Source organism: Narcine bancroftii, chromosome 2, assembly GCF_036971445.1.
Source record: "Narcine bancroftii isolate sNarBan1 chromosome 2, sNarBan1.hap1, whole genome shotgun sequence".
NCBI classification, from domain to species: Eukaryota; Metazoa; Chordata; class Chondrichthyes; order Torpediniformes; family Narcinidae; genus Narcine; species Narcine bancroftii.
This window is the reverse complement of record NC_091470.1, coordinates 212,700,053-212,717,832: the sequence shown is the minus strand read 5'-3', so window position 1 is coordinate 212,717,832 and position 17,780 is coordinate 212,700,053. Positions and strand designations below refer to the sequence as shown.

Here is a 17,780-nt window from a genome sequence, read left to right as displayed (position 1 = left end):
CAAGTATATTAAAAGTAAAAGGATAGTAAGAGAGAAAATTGTTCCCTGAGAGGATCAGAGTGGTCATCGATGTGTGGAGCCTCACAAAATGGGGGAGCTCTAAAACAGGTTTTTAGCATCAATATTTACTCAGGAAACTGGCATAGTGTATAAGGAACAAAGGGGAACAAACAGAAGAGTCATGGAACAGATGGAGATTAAGGAGGAGGTACTTGCTGCCTTACAGCAAATAAAGTAGACAAATCCCCGGGGCAGATATGATATTCCTTCTGACCTTGAGGGAGACTAGGGTAGAAATTGGAGGACCCTGGCAGATATGTTCAAAATGTCCTGAGCCAAGGGTGAGGTGCCAGAGGATTGGAGGGTAGATTGTGTTGTCCTGTTGTTTAAAAAAAGGCTCCAAAAGTAAACCAGGTAATGATGTCAATAGTAAGTCAATTATTGGAGGAATTCTGAGAGACAGGATATATAGGTATTTGGACAACCATGGGCTGATTAAGGACAGTCAGGATGGTTTTGTGCGTTGTAGGCTGTGTTTCACGAATCTTGTAGAGTATTTTGAGAAAGTTACCAAGAAGGTAGATGAAGGAAAGGCTGTGAATGTTGTCTACATGAACCTTAGTAAGGCCTTTGACAAGGTTCTACATGGAAGGTTGGTTCATAAGGTTATGACACTAGATAACCATTGAGAGGTTGTAAACTGGATTTGAAATTGGCTGTGTGGGAGAAAACAAAATGGTAGTGGATAGTTGCTTCTCAGACTGGAGGCCTGTGGCTAGTTGTGTACTTCAGGGATCTGTGTTGGGACCATTGGTGTTTGTCGTCATATCAATGATCTGGATGATAATGTGGTAAATTGGATTAGCAAGTTTGGTGGTGACACAAAAGATAGGAGGTGTAGTGGTCAATGAGGAAGATTTTCAAAGCTTACAGAGGGATCTGGACCCAACTGGGAGAATGGGCCAGTAATGGCAACTGGAGTTTAATGCAGACATGTGAGATGTTGCATTTTGGAAGGGCAAACCAAGGTAGGATATACATAGTAAATGGTAGGGTACTAAGGGATGCGGAGGAGCAGAGACATCCAGGAATAAAGATACATTGTTCCCTGAAGGTGGTGTCACAGGTGGACAGGGTTGTAAAGAAAGCTTTTGGTATCTTAGCCTTTGTAAATGAAAGTGTTGAGTATAGGAGTTGGAATGTTACTTTGAAGTTGTTTAAGACATTGGTGAGGTAAAATTTGGAATATTGTATGTGGTTCTGGCTGCCTAACAGGAAGGATATTAATAAGATTGAAAGAGTGCAGAGAAGATTTACTAGGATGTTTCCAGGTTTTCAGGAGTTGAGTTACAGGGAAAAATTAAACAGGTTAGGACATTATTCCTTGGAATGAAGAAGAATGAGAGGAGATTTGATATAGCCTTACAAAATTATGAGAGGTATACAGTGTGGATGCGAGTAGGCTATTTCCACCTAGATTGGGGAGATAAGTATTAAAAGACATGGCTTTAGGGTGAAAGGGGAAAGATTTAGGGGCAACATTAGGGGTAACTTCTTGACTCAGATTAGTGGGAGAATGGAATGAGCTACCATCTGACTTCAATAGATACATGGATGAGAGCAGTCTGGAGGGTTATGGAATGGGAGCAGGATACTGGGACTAGTGGAGTAATCGTCAGCACAGACTAGAAGGGCCAAATAGCCTGTTTTCTGTGTTCTATGGGAATCGACAGAGGACATGGGTTAAGGGTGAAAGGGAAAAGGTTTAGGGGGAACATGAGGCTTCTCACAGAGTGGTGGGCGTGTGGAACGAGCTGCCAGCTGTAGTGGTGAATGTGGCTCAATTTTAACATTTAAGAAGAATTTTGATAGGTACATGGATGGATCGCTATGGACTGGATGTAGGTCAGTGGGACTAGGAAAAAAATGATTTGGCACAGACTAGAAGGGCTGAAGGGGCTTGCTTCTGTGCTGTAATATTCTATGATTCTATGTGGAATCTTGCTTTACGCAAATTGACTTCTGTGCCCTCTACATCATAACAATGACCAACTGTTGGAGTTACTCAATTAGCTGTAAACTAATTTGTGCTGACTTGAATGGTACGTGAATAGCAAGACACATTAGTATGTATTTTGTTTGCAGTGTTTAATTATCTAGCCTGTAAAATTGTCACTGTGCTGAATATGATCACTGCAGATCGTGGTTTAGGGTAGGACCCACTTATCATTGAAGATGAGGAGGTGGCAAATTCCTTTTTAAAAATTAAAATTTATTAGTATTGTTTTCTTAAAAAAAACCTTGTCATTTTTCTGGCCCTTTGAACAAAACATTGAGACCAAGCATGTTGAACAAGTCAACTAGGATTAAAGTGGCAGTCGAAGCCCAATCAGGTTGGTGATGGGGGCGTGTTTAGAAAAGAGTGGGCAAGGGCCAAACACCAAGTCATTTTAGAACCTAAACATTGCAGGGAAGTGAATGTGTTCAACCCTGATGAGGGATATTGTAAGGTTCCTTGAATAGGGAATACTATGTCTGTTAAATGCTTTTCAACTGAAATGGGCATTACCTGATATATTGCATAATGGAGGGAAGCTATGGAGTGCAGGTTGGCCATGAAGCACATTAGTGATGGGTGTTGGATACCAATTCACAACAGAAGTAAATTAAAGGTCTGCTGGAGAAACAATGTACTTTATGCTTCATCAAAGAATGAAAAATGTTGGCAGGCGTCTGAATAAAAAGTTTGTTTGGACAACTGCTGACATTTTTCTATACCTTTATCTTCATAAAGTGCACCATTTGACCTGCTGCGTTTCTCCAACCTTGTGTTGTTACCTGCTCCTTCCAATCATTGTCGGTGAGGAAGCCATTTTGCATTTATTGAATATTACTATTCTGGACCCCATTCCCTCAGTAACATCGCTGGCCATGGCCTCGTGCTCTGTAAAACAGAGGCCATCCACAAATTGAGAAACAGCACGTGTCTCTCCTTTTTGGAGCTCCCCATCTCTTTCCATTCAATGACTTTTTCTCTCACCCATGTACTCTCTTGCCTGTTGGCCTGTGCTCTTCTCCCTGCCCCTTGTTTCACCCCCACACCTCTCACCTTTTCATTCAGACACCTGCCTACTTTTTACACCTTGGCGAAAGGCTCGGGTCCAAAACATTGATTTATATTACCTTTGCTTCCTATGGACACTGCGGGACCTGCTCAGTTTCTCCAGCACTTTTTTTGTATTAAAATGCATTTTTTAAAGCTGCTTTAAGTTTTTCTAATTTAAAATGTTTTTAAATTTAAATTTAGACATGCAGCATAGTAAATTACCCATTCGGCCCACAAGCCGGTGCTGCTCAATTCACCTACAACCACCAGTACATTTTGAATGGTGGGAGAAAAGCAGACCCCCTCCAGGGAAAACCCACGCAGATACACGGAGAATGTCCCGATCGCTGGCACTGTAAAGGCATTGAGCTAGCCTATGCCAGCCGCGCAGTCCTATTAGGAATTACCACATCATGAATTGAAGTGGTATAGGTTTGAGATTGAGCATTTTTTGAGTGGCACGATGTGTGTGGGCTGGGAGAATTGTTGACATGGTTCAATTTAGTCCTGTTCTGCTGATTCACTGGACAAAGGCTGTACAAACTCGAAGCCCACGTGGGTAGCTCTGTGGGTTGTCTACCACTTAATCATATGACAATTTGCATTCCAGCTAACCTTGGTTTCCAAGATCCCCACTCTCTCCTTGCAGTCCACCTCTGTTCCTCCCATTTTTGTTCCCTTTCCTATTTACCTCTCCCTGCCTCCCATCAACTAGTTTTGTTCTTAGCTTCATCTACTTGCTACCCATGGATTTGACCCTCTGCATCCTCTTGTCCACTTGGTTCCATTTGTCCTTCATCTCTTCCCTCATGGTTCCCATTAACACAGCATTGAGCAGCATTGTCTGAAAGGAGTTTGTACTGTGACAGAGTATATAAAAATGTTTTTGGGAGATAAATTGGGAAAGGCTTGTTAGAGTAGGTTATATACAAACACTTTAAAATAGATCTTATTTGAAATACTGGAGCTCTGCCCCATGCTAGACATATCAGCTCCACAGCTTTTGAAAAAGCTTTGAAGATTGCAAAAGGCAACAGATGAAAGATCTTGTTGGAATCGCAGATTGTCTGGAAGAGAACTTGTTGTTCTAAGAGAGCCATGTGGTTTTGCAAGGCTTTTCTATCTGTGTCAAAGAGAGAGAGAGAGATCATTCTACAGTGTTACAACCAGCAGAGACAACTGGGACTGGAATAGGGCAAGCTGGCAAGCTTGTGAAAAGCTCCATTTGGAAGACAGCCTGGTCAAAGCCCTTGTGGTTCATGCAAGAGGAGTGGATTTTGTTTATGTAACCATTCGTCTTGGTGAATATCTATTGTTGCTGGGTTTTGGGGTCCTCTGGGCTCAAAACAGTACATTCTCCCCACGTCTTCATGGCTTTTCCCTGTGTGCTTCGGTTCCTTCAACCCTTCAAAGCGTCTGAGGCTCTAGGTTAATTTGGGTGTAATTCAATGGCATCGGCTGGAATCAGGCTCAATTTTAACATTTAAGAATAATTTGGACAGGTACATGGATGGGAGAGGTATGCAAGCTATGGACTGGGTGCAGGTCAGTGGGACTAGGCAAAAATAATAGTTTGGTACAGACTAGAAGGGGCCTGTTTCTGTGCTGTAATCAATAAAAATTTGTTTGAAGTACCATAATGTTCTTCATCCAATACCACCAAAATAAATTACTGATTTGGATATTTACAATATCAATTGTTTGCTTTGGCTAACCTAATTGCCACTCATTATTGTGATTTAAAAGATCCTGGAAGATTCTATGTGGTCAACTATACCATCAAAGATTAGGAATGTTGCTGAACTAACTTTATCCGATCTTTCTTGAACTTTTTTATCAACATAATCTTGCCTCTTTCAAATAACTACCTGTTAAATTTAATATACCCAGACACTTTTTTTTTGTTATTTACAGGTTAGGAATTTTTTGAACTCGTTATCTTTGACACTTTCACAAGACTTGGAGTTTAATATTATAGGGAAAATATGTAATTTTCAACTAGACCATAAACAGATGTTGTCTGCCCTGTGTTATGGCCCAGAGGACCCCAAACCCATCAGCAATAGAAATTCACCAAGACAAATGGATCCTTAAACAAAAGCTGCTTTTAATTTTGATTAAACATATAAACCAGGATCAAACTTTAACTTATTAACTTAACCTAACTGAACCCCCTTCTAATTCTAAGCGCATATGTAAGTAATGTGTATATGTTCAGGAAAGTTCTTTGATTCACGGTCCAATCTCACTTCTCCAAGTTCACCAGTACTAGGCAATTCTTATACTGTGCACAGAATTTATCATTTATGAATCTTCACCAGGCTCTGGTGAAAAGGTAAAATGGTTACCACTCAAGAAGGTTCTTGTTGGTTTCAGAGAGATTTGTTGCTCGTTGGACACACAAACTGATTTACTTCCACCAATTACATCAGTGTCTTGCCGAAGAAATTTGCCCCATCAGGATTTTCCATGCGATAACCTCTTCTTCCAGGTCACCACAGAGTTCCTCTTGTTTCCCTTATTTCAGGAGAAACACTCAAGCCAGCCAGTTCCTATTGTAAGGGCAAAAAGGGTTTTCATGAGGCTGAACTCAGAACTCACAATCCGTCTTCAAAATGGGGTTTTCAACAAGTTTCCAAAAACCAGTGCAGACGCCGGTTTTCTTTCTCTCTCTCTCTCTCTCTCTCTCTCTCTCTCTCTCTCTCTCTCTCTCTCTCTCTCTCTCTCTCTCTCTCTCTCTCTCTCTCTCTGCTTGCAAAACCACATGATCTCCCTGCAGGGCTCCAGATCCAATGTCTGAAAAATCTTATTAGCCTCTGCCTGCTACATGTCAACATTCTGTTTCATTTGCACTTGCTTTTGAAGTTCCTTCGCAAAGCATTTCCAAAATAGTTTTTATTATCTTTGCAAAGGCTCTCTCAGTGCCTCACTGTCTCATTGCCAGCAAAGGTCTTGCATTTTAAATGAGATGTGAAGTGTTGCTGTTTGTGAAGTGACCTACACTGAACCCCCACAATCTATCTCTTTTAAAGACATATTTATATATAGTATAAAATATAATATAACTTATAACACCTGTATGAACTACTTTTGCTATCTCTGGATAATTCCCTGGATGGAATTAAAAAACTGTAGGAACAAGATTTCCAACAAATATTTTCTGAGACTATATGGGATTCTGTTTTGAAATGTGTTCATTCATCTTCTCTGCGTTAGACACTTACTATTGCAATTTAAAGTAGTCCATCGTGCCCACTATTCCAAAACCCACTAGGCAAAATTTCATCCTAATTTATCTTCTAAATGTAATAAATGTAAAACTGAAGATGGTTCATGGTATCCTATGTTCTGGTCATGTCCTTCTCCATTATTAGGAAGGTGTATTTTGTACTCTTATCTTTAGTTCTTTATATTAATTTGGCCTCAGCTCCTTTTATTACCGTGTTTGGAATATGTGGGCCCAATGATCCAATATTGAATTCTTCACAATCCCATGTAGTAGCTTTTGCCGCCCTGATTGCCAGAAGGGAGCAAGATCCCTCCTCACTCTCAATGGCTGTCGGATACGATGGTTTGTTTAGAAAAAATTGAATGTTCCACGACTGTAATGAATGTAAACTTTATTTCTTTATGGAGTTCTTTCCTTAATTGTTTACCAAATTTGTAAACTGAACTAATTGTTTCATTATCAGATAGTGGATCACGTATTTTTCCAACAACCTCTCTGGATAGGGGATTGAATTTGTAGATTAGCCAGTTTCTATCTTTTTGCATCTTTTTTTTAAATGTAATGTAGGATTTGTCATTACTGTTCTTAGTATCATATAAATTAGATTATTGTTCTATTCATGTTTATTTTCCTATGTAACATTTGGTAAATGAAATAAATAAAAATTTGGGGGAAAAAAAGGAAGGTTGCTGAACTTTTGCTTTTGTTTAACTTTTAGGCATCCATTTTGGAAAATCTCCGCATCGCAGTGAGATCACAACTTGGACTAGCTTCCATTCGACCAAGTTCATCTGGTGGTCGTTCAAACCTGTGGAGCCGAATCTTCAGCTTCACAAGGTCCAGGAACTCGGGATCTCTAGCTCTTGTGTCAACTGATAGAGATGACCCTCCAGGTGAGCAGAATGTTACAAGGGAATCAGAAAGGAGAAGTCTGTCCCGAAGACTTCTGACATTTGAGTCTGACGATTCAGACAGAGACAGTGAGCGGAGAGATGTACCAGGCGCTGTTGGTGGTGTAGCGGCCCCTCTACCTCAAAAGGTTGCTCCTATGTCAGCCATAGAAGTTGTTATAGGAGCTAGTGGAACTACATCTGGTTCCCAGACAAATAATGCTACCGAAGTAGCTACCTCACAGTTGGAAACCCCCGAGCAGTCTAGCGTTAGTCCAGCAAGGCTGCAGTTGACCAGTGCATTGAGCAGAGTGACTCAGAGTTTGCGATGGATGCGATTTTCGATCGGGAGATCGAATATATCAAATCACAACCAGAGTCCCTTGCGGCAGCTTGATGCAAGAGTGAATGGAAGAGGAAATGATGATGACGATGATGTGGAATTACTAATTCCCATTTCTGATGCAGCATCAGACATTGATATTAGGGGCTGTTGCCGACCAGTTGGTGAGCCAAGTCCCAGAAGTGGGCCGAGAATCAGGCCTCCAAGGGAACAGTGTAGTAGTAGAGATGGGCCTTGTGACCACTGTGGAATTGTACATACAGCCCAAATACCTGATGCGTGTCTGGAAGCAACACAGAAGAATGAAGCCAGTGATGATGAATCCTTGCTTGTCTGCTAGCTTGTTTGGCAGTGACAACTAATTTTATTCATGCTCTTGCTGGTACTGTGCATCTCGTGACTTTTACATTTTTTGGTACTTGGAAAAGAAACCAAATTTGTGTGACTGACAAATACAATATTTATCGCAGTTGACTTTGGTTTATGGGAGTCAATGCATGGTAGCAATGTTTTGTTCATTTTTTTAATTTTATGAAGCATTAAGGATAAGTATTAAATTTATTTTAACGTGTAGGGCGAAAGTAAATTATAACTTGTTTCTGTGTTAACACCTTTTCCTAGCTCTTTTGAAAATATTGTCTATTTATTTATTGCTTTTTCATAAATTGCATGTTTTATGATTTCTAACAATTAGGCTTGTGGGTACCCAGAAACATAATCTGGAACATAAGTAATATAAACAAATAAAAGTCACTTTTACAGTAAGGATTTTTACTTTTCTCTCTCCATCTATCAAAAAACAAACTGGTGTGTTTGGATGCCTTCTGTCAAAATGATTAGGAAGCACTTTTACTGCAATGTTATTTTGCCTTATCCTAATGATGTCAATGTCTTCACTTAGTCATCTGAAGATGGATATGTGATGGTATCAGTTTTAAACTAACTGGCTGTCAAAAATATTTTGTAACTAATACTGCTGCTTGAGATCCCAGTTATGTTCAATAACATTTACAGCTGTTAAGAATGCTAGGGAAAAAAGAAAACTCTTAACAACATTGTGGCAGTCAAGGAGTTAGAAGTTGCTGAGGCTTAAAACATGACTTGCCTGTATGATGAACAATGCATATTATTTACAGCAAATAAAATAAATTTACTCAGTAACCAGACTAAAGCGGAAACTGCAATAACTCACAGTAAGAGCAATTTCTCTGTAAAGTGTACTGTGATGGATGAATTGTATGTATAAAATCAATCTCCAGAATTAATCCAGAATAAGATGCAATTTGATTGACACAGGGACTACTCCACAGGCTGGCTGACTGTCACATTGTTAGTATTCATGGGCTTTCTTCGTCAGTTTGAATGCAAGCCTAATATTAACAATATTGTTGTAATTATTTTATCTTAGATTATTTAAATTGAACGGTGAATAGTTTGCAATCGAAAGCCCTAAGATATCAAATCGTAAATCTTCACTGTCGCTCTCTTGTGCCATCAATCCAGTCCAGGCCAGGTGTGGAGAAGGACTGCTTGACAACTGACACAACTGTAATAGGTCTGAATTTAGCTCCACAAATATATGCCAGAGACAGCTAGATGTTCATCTCTTTGTGGGAGATTAAAACTAATTATTTGAATGTTGGTTAAAATAGATTAGTCATCAGTTTTGTTTTCTCTACCTACTAAGTTGAACAGGATGGAGCAACCATTGTCAGCTGAGATCACATAGAACAAAGCTTCATCTTCTGCAAGTTGATTCATCCAAATTGTTCTTGCTACAACTGAGTGACAAATCCAGACATTCCAGACAGCTGGTAAAAGTCAGCTAAGGTATGAGATTTTGCAGGCACCTATCGACCAGACAAGGCTGAAAACTATTCTATATCGTTGAGCTGGCACAAAAGTGGAGTTTCTGTGCGATTATTCTAGATTCCACATTTTGTTCTGATTGCCCAAGTTTTCCCCAACCCCATTTCACTATTTCATTCCAAGAGAACTGATTTAAGACATAAAATAATGTAGTATTGTTGCCATGACTACCAAATAACCGTCTACAAATTTATTACTTTTGCATTAATTTTCTTTCTTGGTGCACTATTTGGACAGTCTAAATAACAGAAATGAAAATATCTAGTGCTTTACATGAACTATGATGCCGGTTGTTTTGCATCTAATGTATTCTTTGGCTGATAGCTTACCTCCCCACATGTAAATAAAGATACTAAACTTAATTTGTATCATTTTCAAACTTGAATCTTGTAAATGTAGACTATTCCAAGTTAACTTGTCAGGAATAAAACTTACTTAGAAGAACTGTCAGGTAGGTCAGACTTTATCCTCCTGAGTAAACAATGAAAATTTTAATTTGTAGTAGTTTGAAGAGTTGTGAACAGGGGTGCAGTGCTAATATTTTAGGTGTTGCAGCTCACCAAAAATTACAACAAGGAGGTCTCGCGAGTCCTGGCCTTGGTGGCCGCTATGTTGTTTTTGGCGTTGTATCATTGAGAGGGTTGTCTAATTTAATAATATGACAAAGTATTGCATTGTGGCACTCACTAATTATTAGAAAATATAATTTTCAACAAGTAAAGAAAAAAAGATGCCAAACATGCATTTTTACTAATTACCTACTTACCAAATGTCACCAATGAGAAGTTTCACAATAATTTCCACAAAGGGTCAGGTGTAAATATGTTTTCGGGAGTCCTAAGCAACTCTTGTCCTGGTGTCATCTGCTGATCTGTGGTTCCACAGCCATGATGTGGTATACATCTCAGGATCCCACTGAACTAGAGGAGGTCCGTGTAGTTTAACAAACATAAGTGATTTATGACCATGTTGTTATCAATTTCATGTGACTGAATCCCCCTCTCACACTCAGCAGATCTAATAGGAATAACCTGTGAGCAGCTCAGTTATAGGCATAAATCTTGGGGGATGCGATGTCCACAATCCTCCATGAAAACTCTGAAAGCATTTATTACCGAGGAAGAAGAAAGCTTAAACCACTTCGACGATAATGCAGCTTCTCCACAATTATATGGTATTTCAGCAGGACAGTAGCCTTTATCAAGGACACATTTCATTTAGCATACTGTGAGGTTCAGAAATATGAGATCCTTTCAAGGAGGTTGTCATTCACATATGGTGCTACAAATTGTGTATAAGACTACTAAGAAACTGTAGGTAATTAATGGAGATAATTTTGTTGTTACTTGTTAAGGTAATTGCTCCATACTTTTCCTTTTCAATGGCCTCTTGAGCTCCTAGAGTTTTTGTTGCTCTCTCTGTCCATACAATGATCTTCTGTTCTGTTGGATCACTTTGGATAAACAATTGTAGTAGTGCATTTCTGCAAACACTCTCAGTAAACCAAGTTCATGCAACGTGTCATACATCAGACCTAAGCTTCTGAAGTGAGTCTTTTCAACAGACCTTCATAGGTTTTGCTGTCACTCCCAGATCATGCTTCATCCTTCGTTGCTTTTTCCAAATGAAAACACAGTGCTTCATAATTTGGCCACATTGTTGAAACTGTTTGAAACGACCCAGCTACCTACCTGGTGCCCAGAACACAGCCTATTTTGCAAATTTATTGTTCTAGTTGAGAGGCACATTGAGACAGTTCCTTTGATTTAGAGGTGATTTACTGCAGAGAACCATTTGTCCATAAATGATAATTCCATGAACTTCTCTCACAGAATCACCTACTGCAAGTTCTAATCTGTGATTAAGACAGTGCCATATTATCACATCAGGATAATGTTCCTTGAGAATTGCAGCAACACCAGATTTGACGCCAAGCATCACGCTCGCCCCATCACTAGCAATTGCTACAAGGTTCTGTTTCAAGTAAGAGTCATCAAACCTATGATTATTGAGACAGTTCAATAGATGCTTGGCAATAGTTGCAGTTTTCTGATCAGGCAGTTCAGTTAGATCTAAAAACATGAAATGGGGATCACCTTCCTTCTCACTTTCACATTTAAAATAAACTAGTAGGGCTGTCTTAATGCTCAGGCTCGTTGATTCATCAATGAGAACAGAAATGTTGACATCTGCTTGAAATGCTGGCAAATTTTGATATTAATGGTTAAGTGATTACTTATTTCTGTAGCACTAGTGCGGGAATGCAGTCCAATTCCAATGACAATTCTCGAGGTCCGCTGCTGCCAGCGCTAGGAGCCCGAGGTCCACTACGCTGCTTCTGGGAACCCTATGTACCCAGTCAGTTCTCCACAAAAATTTTGGTTAAATGAGGACTTCATATATCCTCGTTTATCCAAAATATTTAAAAAAAATATTGGATAACTGAGGATTTTGGAGAATCCGATCTCGGATAATCGGAGTTGTACTGTACTTTACATCCAAATTTATCCTTCTTAAAGTCTAACCAGGAATAAGTTAACTTTTTCTTCCACAATTCTTAAGTCCAAACACCTGAACAGGGATACAAGCCTAACGCGGAAGCACCATTACTTTCAGAACGGCATTTGGACTAGATTAGAAAATTTGGACTAGAGGCAAATGAAACACAGCTTCTGACATTTTTACTGTTATCACTTGGGCGTTATTCTTCTTGCATTCCTGACCTTGCTTACAAAATAAAGTTAACATTTAGTTAACTCCAAATTATTGAATTTCTCATTCAGATGGAAGGGGAAATAGTTAGATCTAAAACTAATATATTATGCTTAAACAGGGGTGACTACCATAGGATGAGGGAGGAATTGGGCAGAGTGGACTGGGAGCACAGGCTCATTGATGAAACAGTTGAGGAACAGTGGAAGATTTTCAAAGAAATATTTTGTAATGCTCAACAAAAATATATTCCAGTCAGGAAAAAGGGCAGCAAGAGAGGGAAAAATCAACCGTGGCTAACAAAGGAAATAAAAGAGAGTATAATATTGAAAGTGCAGGTGTACAAAGCTGTAAAGAGCAGTGGGAAACTGGAAGATTGGGAAAACTTTAAGAGACAACAAGGGGTTACAAAGCGGTTAATAAGAAATGGGATAAAGGATTATGAAAGTAAATTGGCGCAAAATATAAAAACAGAAAGCAAAAAATTTTATAAATATATAAAACAGAAGAGGGTGGCCAGAGTTAACATAGGACCCTTGGAGGATGAGAAAGGAAAACTGGTAGCAAAAAATGAGGAAATGGCTTAGGCATTAAACAAATATTTTGTGTCAGTCTTCACGGTGGAAGACACGTCCAGCATGCCCAAGTGCGGAGTTATGGATGCGAATGTTGGGGAGGGCCTTGATAAAATAGTTGTTACAAAGGAAGTAGTGATGGAGAAAGTAATGGGACTAAAGCCAAACAAATCACCTGGTCCTGATGATATGCATCCAAGGGTTCTGAAGGAAATGGCAGAAGTTATAGTTGATGCATTGGTGGTCATATACCAAAATTCCTTGGATTCTAGGCAGGTCCCAGCAGACTGAAAGACAGCAAATGTCACGCCACTTTTTAAGAAGGGATGTAGGCAGAAGACTGGAAATTATCGGCCAATTAGCTTGACGTCTGTAGTTGGAAAAATGCTTGAAGCCGTCATTAAAGATGAAGTAGTGAAACTTTTGGAACGTAAGGGTTCAATCAGGCAGACGCAGCATGGTTTTAGAAAGGGAAGATCTTGTTTGACAAACTTGTTAGGATTCTTTGAGGATATAATGGGTGCGGTGGATAGAGAGGAACAGGTTGATGTTGTATATTTGGATTTCCAGAAAGTGTTTGATAAGGTGCCGCACAAGAGACATCAGTAAGTTACAGGAAAGTGGAGTCCAGGGAAGTATATTGGCCTGGATTGAAAATTGGTTGTCTGACAGGAGGCAGAGAGTTGGGATAAATGGGAGTTTTTCAGGTTGGCAGATAGTGGTAAGTGGGGTGCCGCAGGGGTCAGTGTTAGGCCCACAACTGTTCATCATTTACATTGATGACTTGGAGGAGGGGACAAAATGTGGAGTAGCCAAGTTTGCGGATGACACCAAATTGAGTGGAAGAGCAAATTGTAATGAGGATGTGGAGAGTATGCAGAGGGATATAGTTAAGCTGGATGAGTGGGCAAAGGTCTGGCAGATGGAGTACAATGTTAGTAAGTGTGAAGTTATCCACATTGGCAAGAAAAATAAAATAGATGAATATTATTTAAAGGGTGAAAAACTACAGCATACTGTTGTGCAGAGGGACTTGGGAGTGCTTGTGCATGAATCACAAAAAGTTAGGTTGCAGGTGCAGCAGGTTATTAAGAAGGCAAATAGAATGTTGGCCTTCATCGCTAGAGGAATTGAATTCAGGAGTAGGGAGGTAATGTTGCAACTGTATAAGGTACTGGTGAGACCGCACCTGGAGTACTGTGTCCAGTTCTGGTCTCCATATTTGAGGAAGGATATACTGGCTTTGGAGACGGTCCAGAGGAGGTTTACTAAGTTGATCCCTGGGATGAAGGGGTTGACTAATAATGAAAGATTAAATCGTCTAGGATTGTATTCGCTCAAGTTCAGAAGAATGAGAGGAGATCTTATAGAAACATATAGGATTATGAAAGGTATGGATAGGATAGATGTAGGAAGGTTTTTTGAGCTGGCCGGGGAAACTAAAACGAGAGGACACAGTCTCAAGATTTGGGGGAGTAGATTTAGGACAGAGATGAGGAAAAATAGTTTTTCCCAGAGAGTGGTGAATGTTTGGAATTCTCTAACCAGACAAGTGGTTGAGGCTGCCTCATTAAACATATTTAAAATTCGGTTAGATAAATTTTTACATGATAGAGGAATTATGGGATATGGGGAGAAGGCAGATAGGTGGAGTTAGGTCATAAATTAGATCAGCCATGATCGTATTGAATGGCGGAGCAGGCTCGATGGGCCATTTTTGGCCTACTCCTGTTCCTACTTCCTATGTTCCTATTGTCTTTCTCTTAATCTATCCCTTGGCCTCCTTTCCTCCGGTTCCCTACCCCCTTCCCTTTCCTATCAGAGAGCTATCCTTTGCCATCTCCCATCACTTATCAGCTTGCTCTCCTCTCCCCCCCTGTATCCACCTTTTGCATGTGCTCCTCCCCCTTCTCACGTCTACCCTCCCCCCCCCCCCCCCCCCCAACTACCACCATTTATAGTCTCCCTATTTTCCACGATTCCCGAAGCTTTGGTTAGCCTCTACTTCCCACGGATGCTGTGTGACCTACTGAGTTTCTCCAGCATGTTTGTTTATTACACTCAACCCCAGCATTTGCAGATTGTCTTGGTTTCACATTTTCTTTACCAGATCTGACTCAGGAGAACAGCCATTTCCTCCAAAATCAACCAAATGGTCACTTCTTGGATCCTAAACACCAGATTAGAACAGAAAAAGAAAATACTGGGTGGGCCATCCATTATTAGCAGAGAATCTCTACTCAAACAACACCAAGTCCCTCTCACCCGAATTAATCTTATAAAGTCTTCCTCATGGGCAAACGTGGAGGCTGATGTTCAAATCAGAACTCAAGCAAAACATTGGTAGTCACATTCACAGAACCATGAATGACGGACAAACGTAGTAGGCTCCTGTAATGTCTGAGTATGTCCCATTACTTAGGTAGGATAGGCCCAGAGTTGATGGTACAGTGGTATGAAGATCAGAGGGATTATCCATGTCCCAGCTGCCCCACATCCGCCAATCAAATTCCATAAACTAAAAGCAAGATGTTTTATTTCCTGTTTCACTTGAATTATTTTCCCCTTGAAATTAATTTTATAAGAAGTTTGCAGCAGTGTAAGAGGACTGCTTATTGGTCCGGCCTGCAACACTCACCACTATATCCAGGGAGCCTCTTACTCGGTTTTTCCAATCAACCCTGTAGTTGAACTTGTTCCTCCTGGTTCTACCTTTTACTCTTGGCATCTTGCAGCCAAGAACAGGGACTCTGCCAGCCTCACTCCTTCCACGGCCCTCACTTCTCCCCCTCCAACTCTAACCTCTGACCACCATGGGTGGATCCTACCAGGATGCTGGTGGATAATTCTACCACAAATCTGATTTATACCATCCATCTAACAAAACAAAGTGAACAATCCTAATTTTTTTTTCTGTTACCTCATAATAGTATGAATAAAATGAACCCTTCCTTAATATGATTGACTGCTCGGGCACCCAATCAGCAGCCGGTTCTCCCCTCAGCCTGCCTCTTCTCGGCGGGGCGACTCATAATGGCGAAGCCAGTTTCAATGTGACGAAGCCTCTAGGTAATGAGGGCTTCAGTCCTGTGCCCGAGCCCAGCAAGGAAGGGTTTCTAGGCAAATTTATCAGGAAAATGTAGGAGAATCCATTTGTGCCAATTGGTTATTAGTGGTATTTTCCCCCACCCCAACACCTGATTGCGTAAAATCCCCACTATTAAATTCTCCATTAGTTAAAATACCCTGCTTGTTTATTTTGCCTTTCTCTCTCCCCATCCCCCCCACCCCAAAGAGCTCCCACAGCAGTGCTCAATGAGTTCCAGCAGCACCACACCCCTGTATAGTGTTTTAACAGAGAATATCAAGTGGGCTGACTCTGTTGATCTTCATTTGATTTTAGATCGACCAGATGCAAGGGTTAAAAATAAAATAGTTGCTGCGTGGAATACTGTTCTAACGATAAAACTTGGTCATACTGAGAAATGATCATTTCAGTCGTTATCCTGATCGTTTACGTCCTTGTGCTTGGTTTGCTTTTTCGCTGACTGTTTTTAATCCTTCAAGCTGAAAGATGTTCATTGTTGCTTTTGTTTGTGGATGATGTGATCTTTAAAGTATATTTATCTTTGGATGTCTTTAGCTTACAATCATGTTCCCCAGGGTTTCTGATCAGACTAGTCTGTGTGCAACCTATTGATTCATGATTTAAATAAGACATTTACTGTCTAAAGAAAATAGGATTAAGTTCCTTAGATGTTACAGTTTATTGACTAAAGAGCACTTAAGATTCTGGCTCTTCTTCTGAGCCACTTTAAACATATGATTTGGCTTTGCAACTATTTATCATTGGTATTAACTGGTGTATTCAGTTTGTGGCCTCAGTTGATGCTTCCACTCTTTAGATTCGAGAATTTCTATTCACCTAAGATTTATGCACACAAAATACACAATTTGTTTTCATTTGTTTGCCCTGTAAAGGCGCACAAAGCAAGCCGAAGAGAATCCATTCTGAAACACCATTGATCCTGCCATCTTCTCTGATGTCACCGCCACCTGCACTCCCCTAACCTGCCTAATCATGCTCGAGATGTGCAAATCACCCTGATTGTGAACCCCTGATGCAATTAGAGGTTCAGTGCTCGAGGCCCCTTTGGGAGTCTGGATCTCCATCGCCACCCTCACGGAGCTTAGAAATTGGTCTCCAGTAGCCCATGGCCCGGTGTGAGGGTTTCAACAGTGACTCCTTTGCTGGTCCACTGTTGTGGTCTTTCCTGTAGTCTTCTCAGCAGGTGGGTATTCTCCTGCTGTGATGCCCTGTGCAGATCCACTGGTCTTCTGCAGCGCCTTCTTGGGGATGGACCTCCTTAGGTCTTCGATGTTCAGTTGAAAAGTGGCATAAAATGGAAAAAAAAATCGCACTGTGCCTTTAGATTGAGGATGGAGATTTGTTGAGTATCATAATTTGTCTTCCAGTAATGCAGTGGTATAGAAATGTCAGAAACCTATCAAGATGTTTTCTGTTTTAAAAAAAATCCTTATTCAAATGAGTATAGTGATTCCATCTTGATGATAATCTAATCATCATTGAATGTTTATCTGCTCCTATTTACAAACACTGATAACATTTTCCCCACATTTTTCTCGGACATTTTGCCTTCATGTTTTCTCAATCCACTGTTTGCAAAATGAAACAGCCTTTCTCAAGTCTTTTTACTGGTTTTTGAAGAATAATTACAGATAGAAAACCAACTCCCAACCTATTATTTGAGCAATTGCTCTCAATTACTAATTTTAAAACTAATAGGTTCAGGGAAAAAATGAAAAAGGCAAAAAAATAAATAAAGACCAAATATAATATAAATTTTGAAAATAATTGACAAAGGAACCCCAGAGAGAAGAAAATGTAAATGTAGTCGGTGAACATCTGATTTTCTCCAGAGAGAGGGATTCCATCAAATCCAGCAACCATTGTGTCTGTGTGGGAGGGACAACATCTCCACCGCAGCAAAACGAGCCTCTGGCAATCGGGGAAGCCAAAGCCACCCCGTGGTAT

General features: G+C 40.2%; 1 protein-coding gene across 1 annotated transcript in view; it reads left to right on the top strand.

Moving 5' to 3' along the window:
- The window catches only part of lrp12 (low density lipoprotein receptor-related protein 12), a 44,649-nt gene extending 35,920 nt beyond the window's left edge, over positions 1-8,729 (top strand). The window contains exon 8 of the mRNA XM_069915676.1: positions 7,054-8,729. Coding sequence (XP_069771777.1) covers positions 7,054-7,908 — 855 coding nt within the window. The 3' untranslated portion in view covers positions 7,909-8,729. The remainder of the gene's footprint in view (positions 1-7,053) is intronic.
- The last annotated feature ends 9,051 nt before the right edge of the window (positions 8,730-17,780 follow it).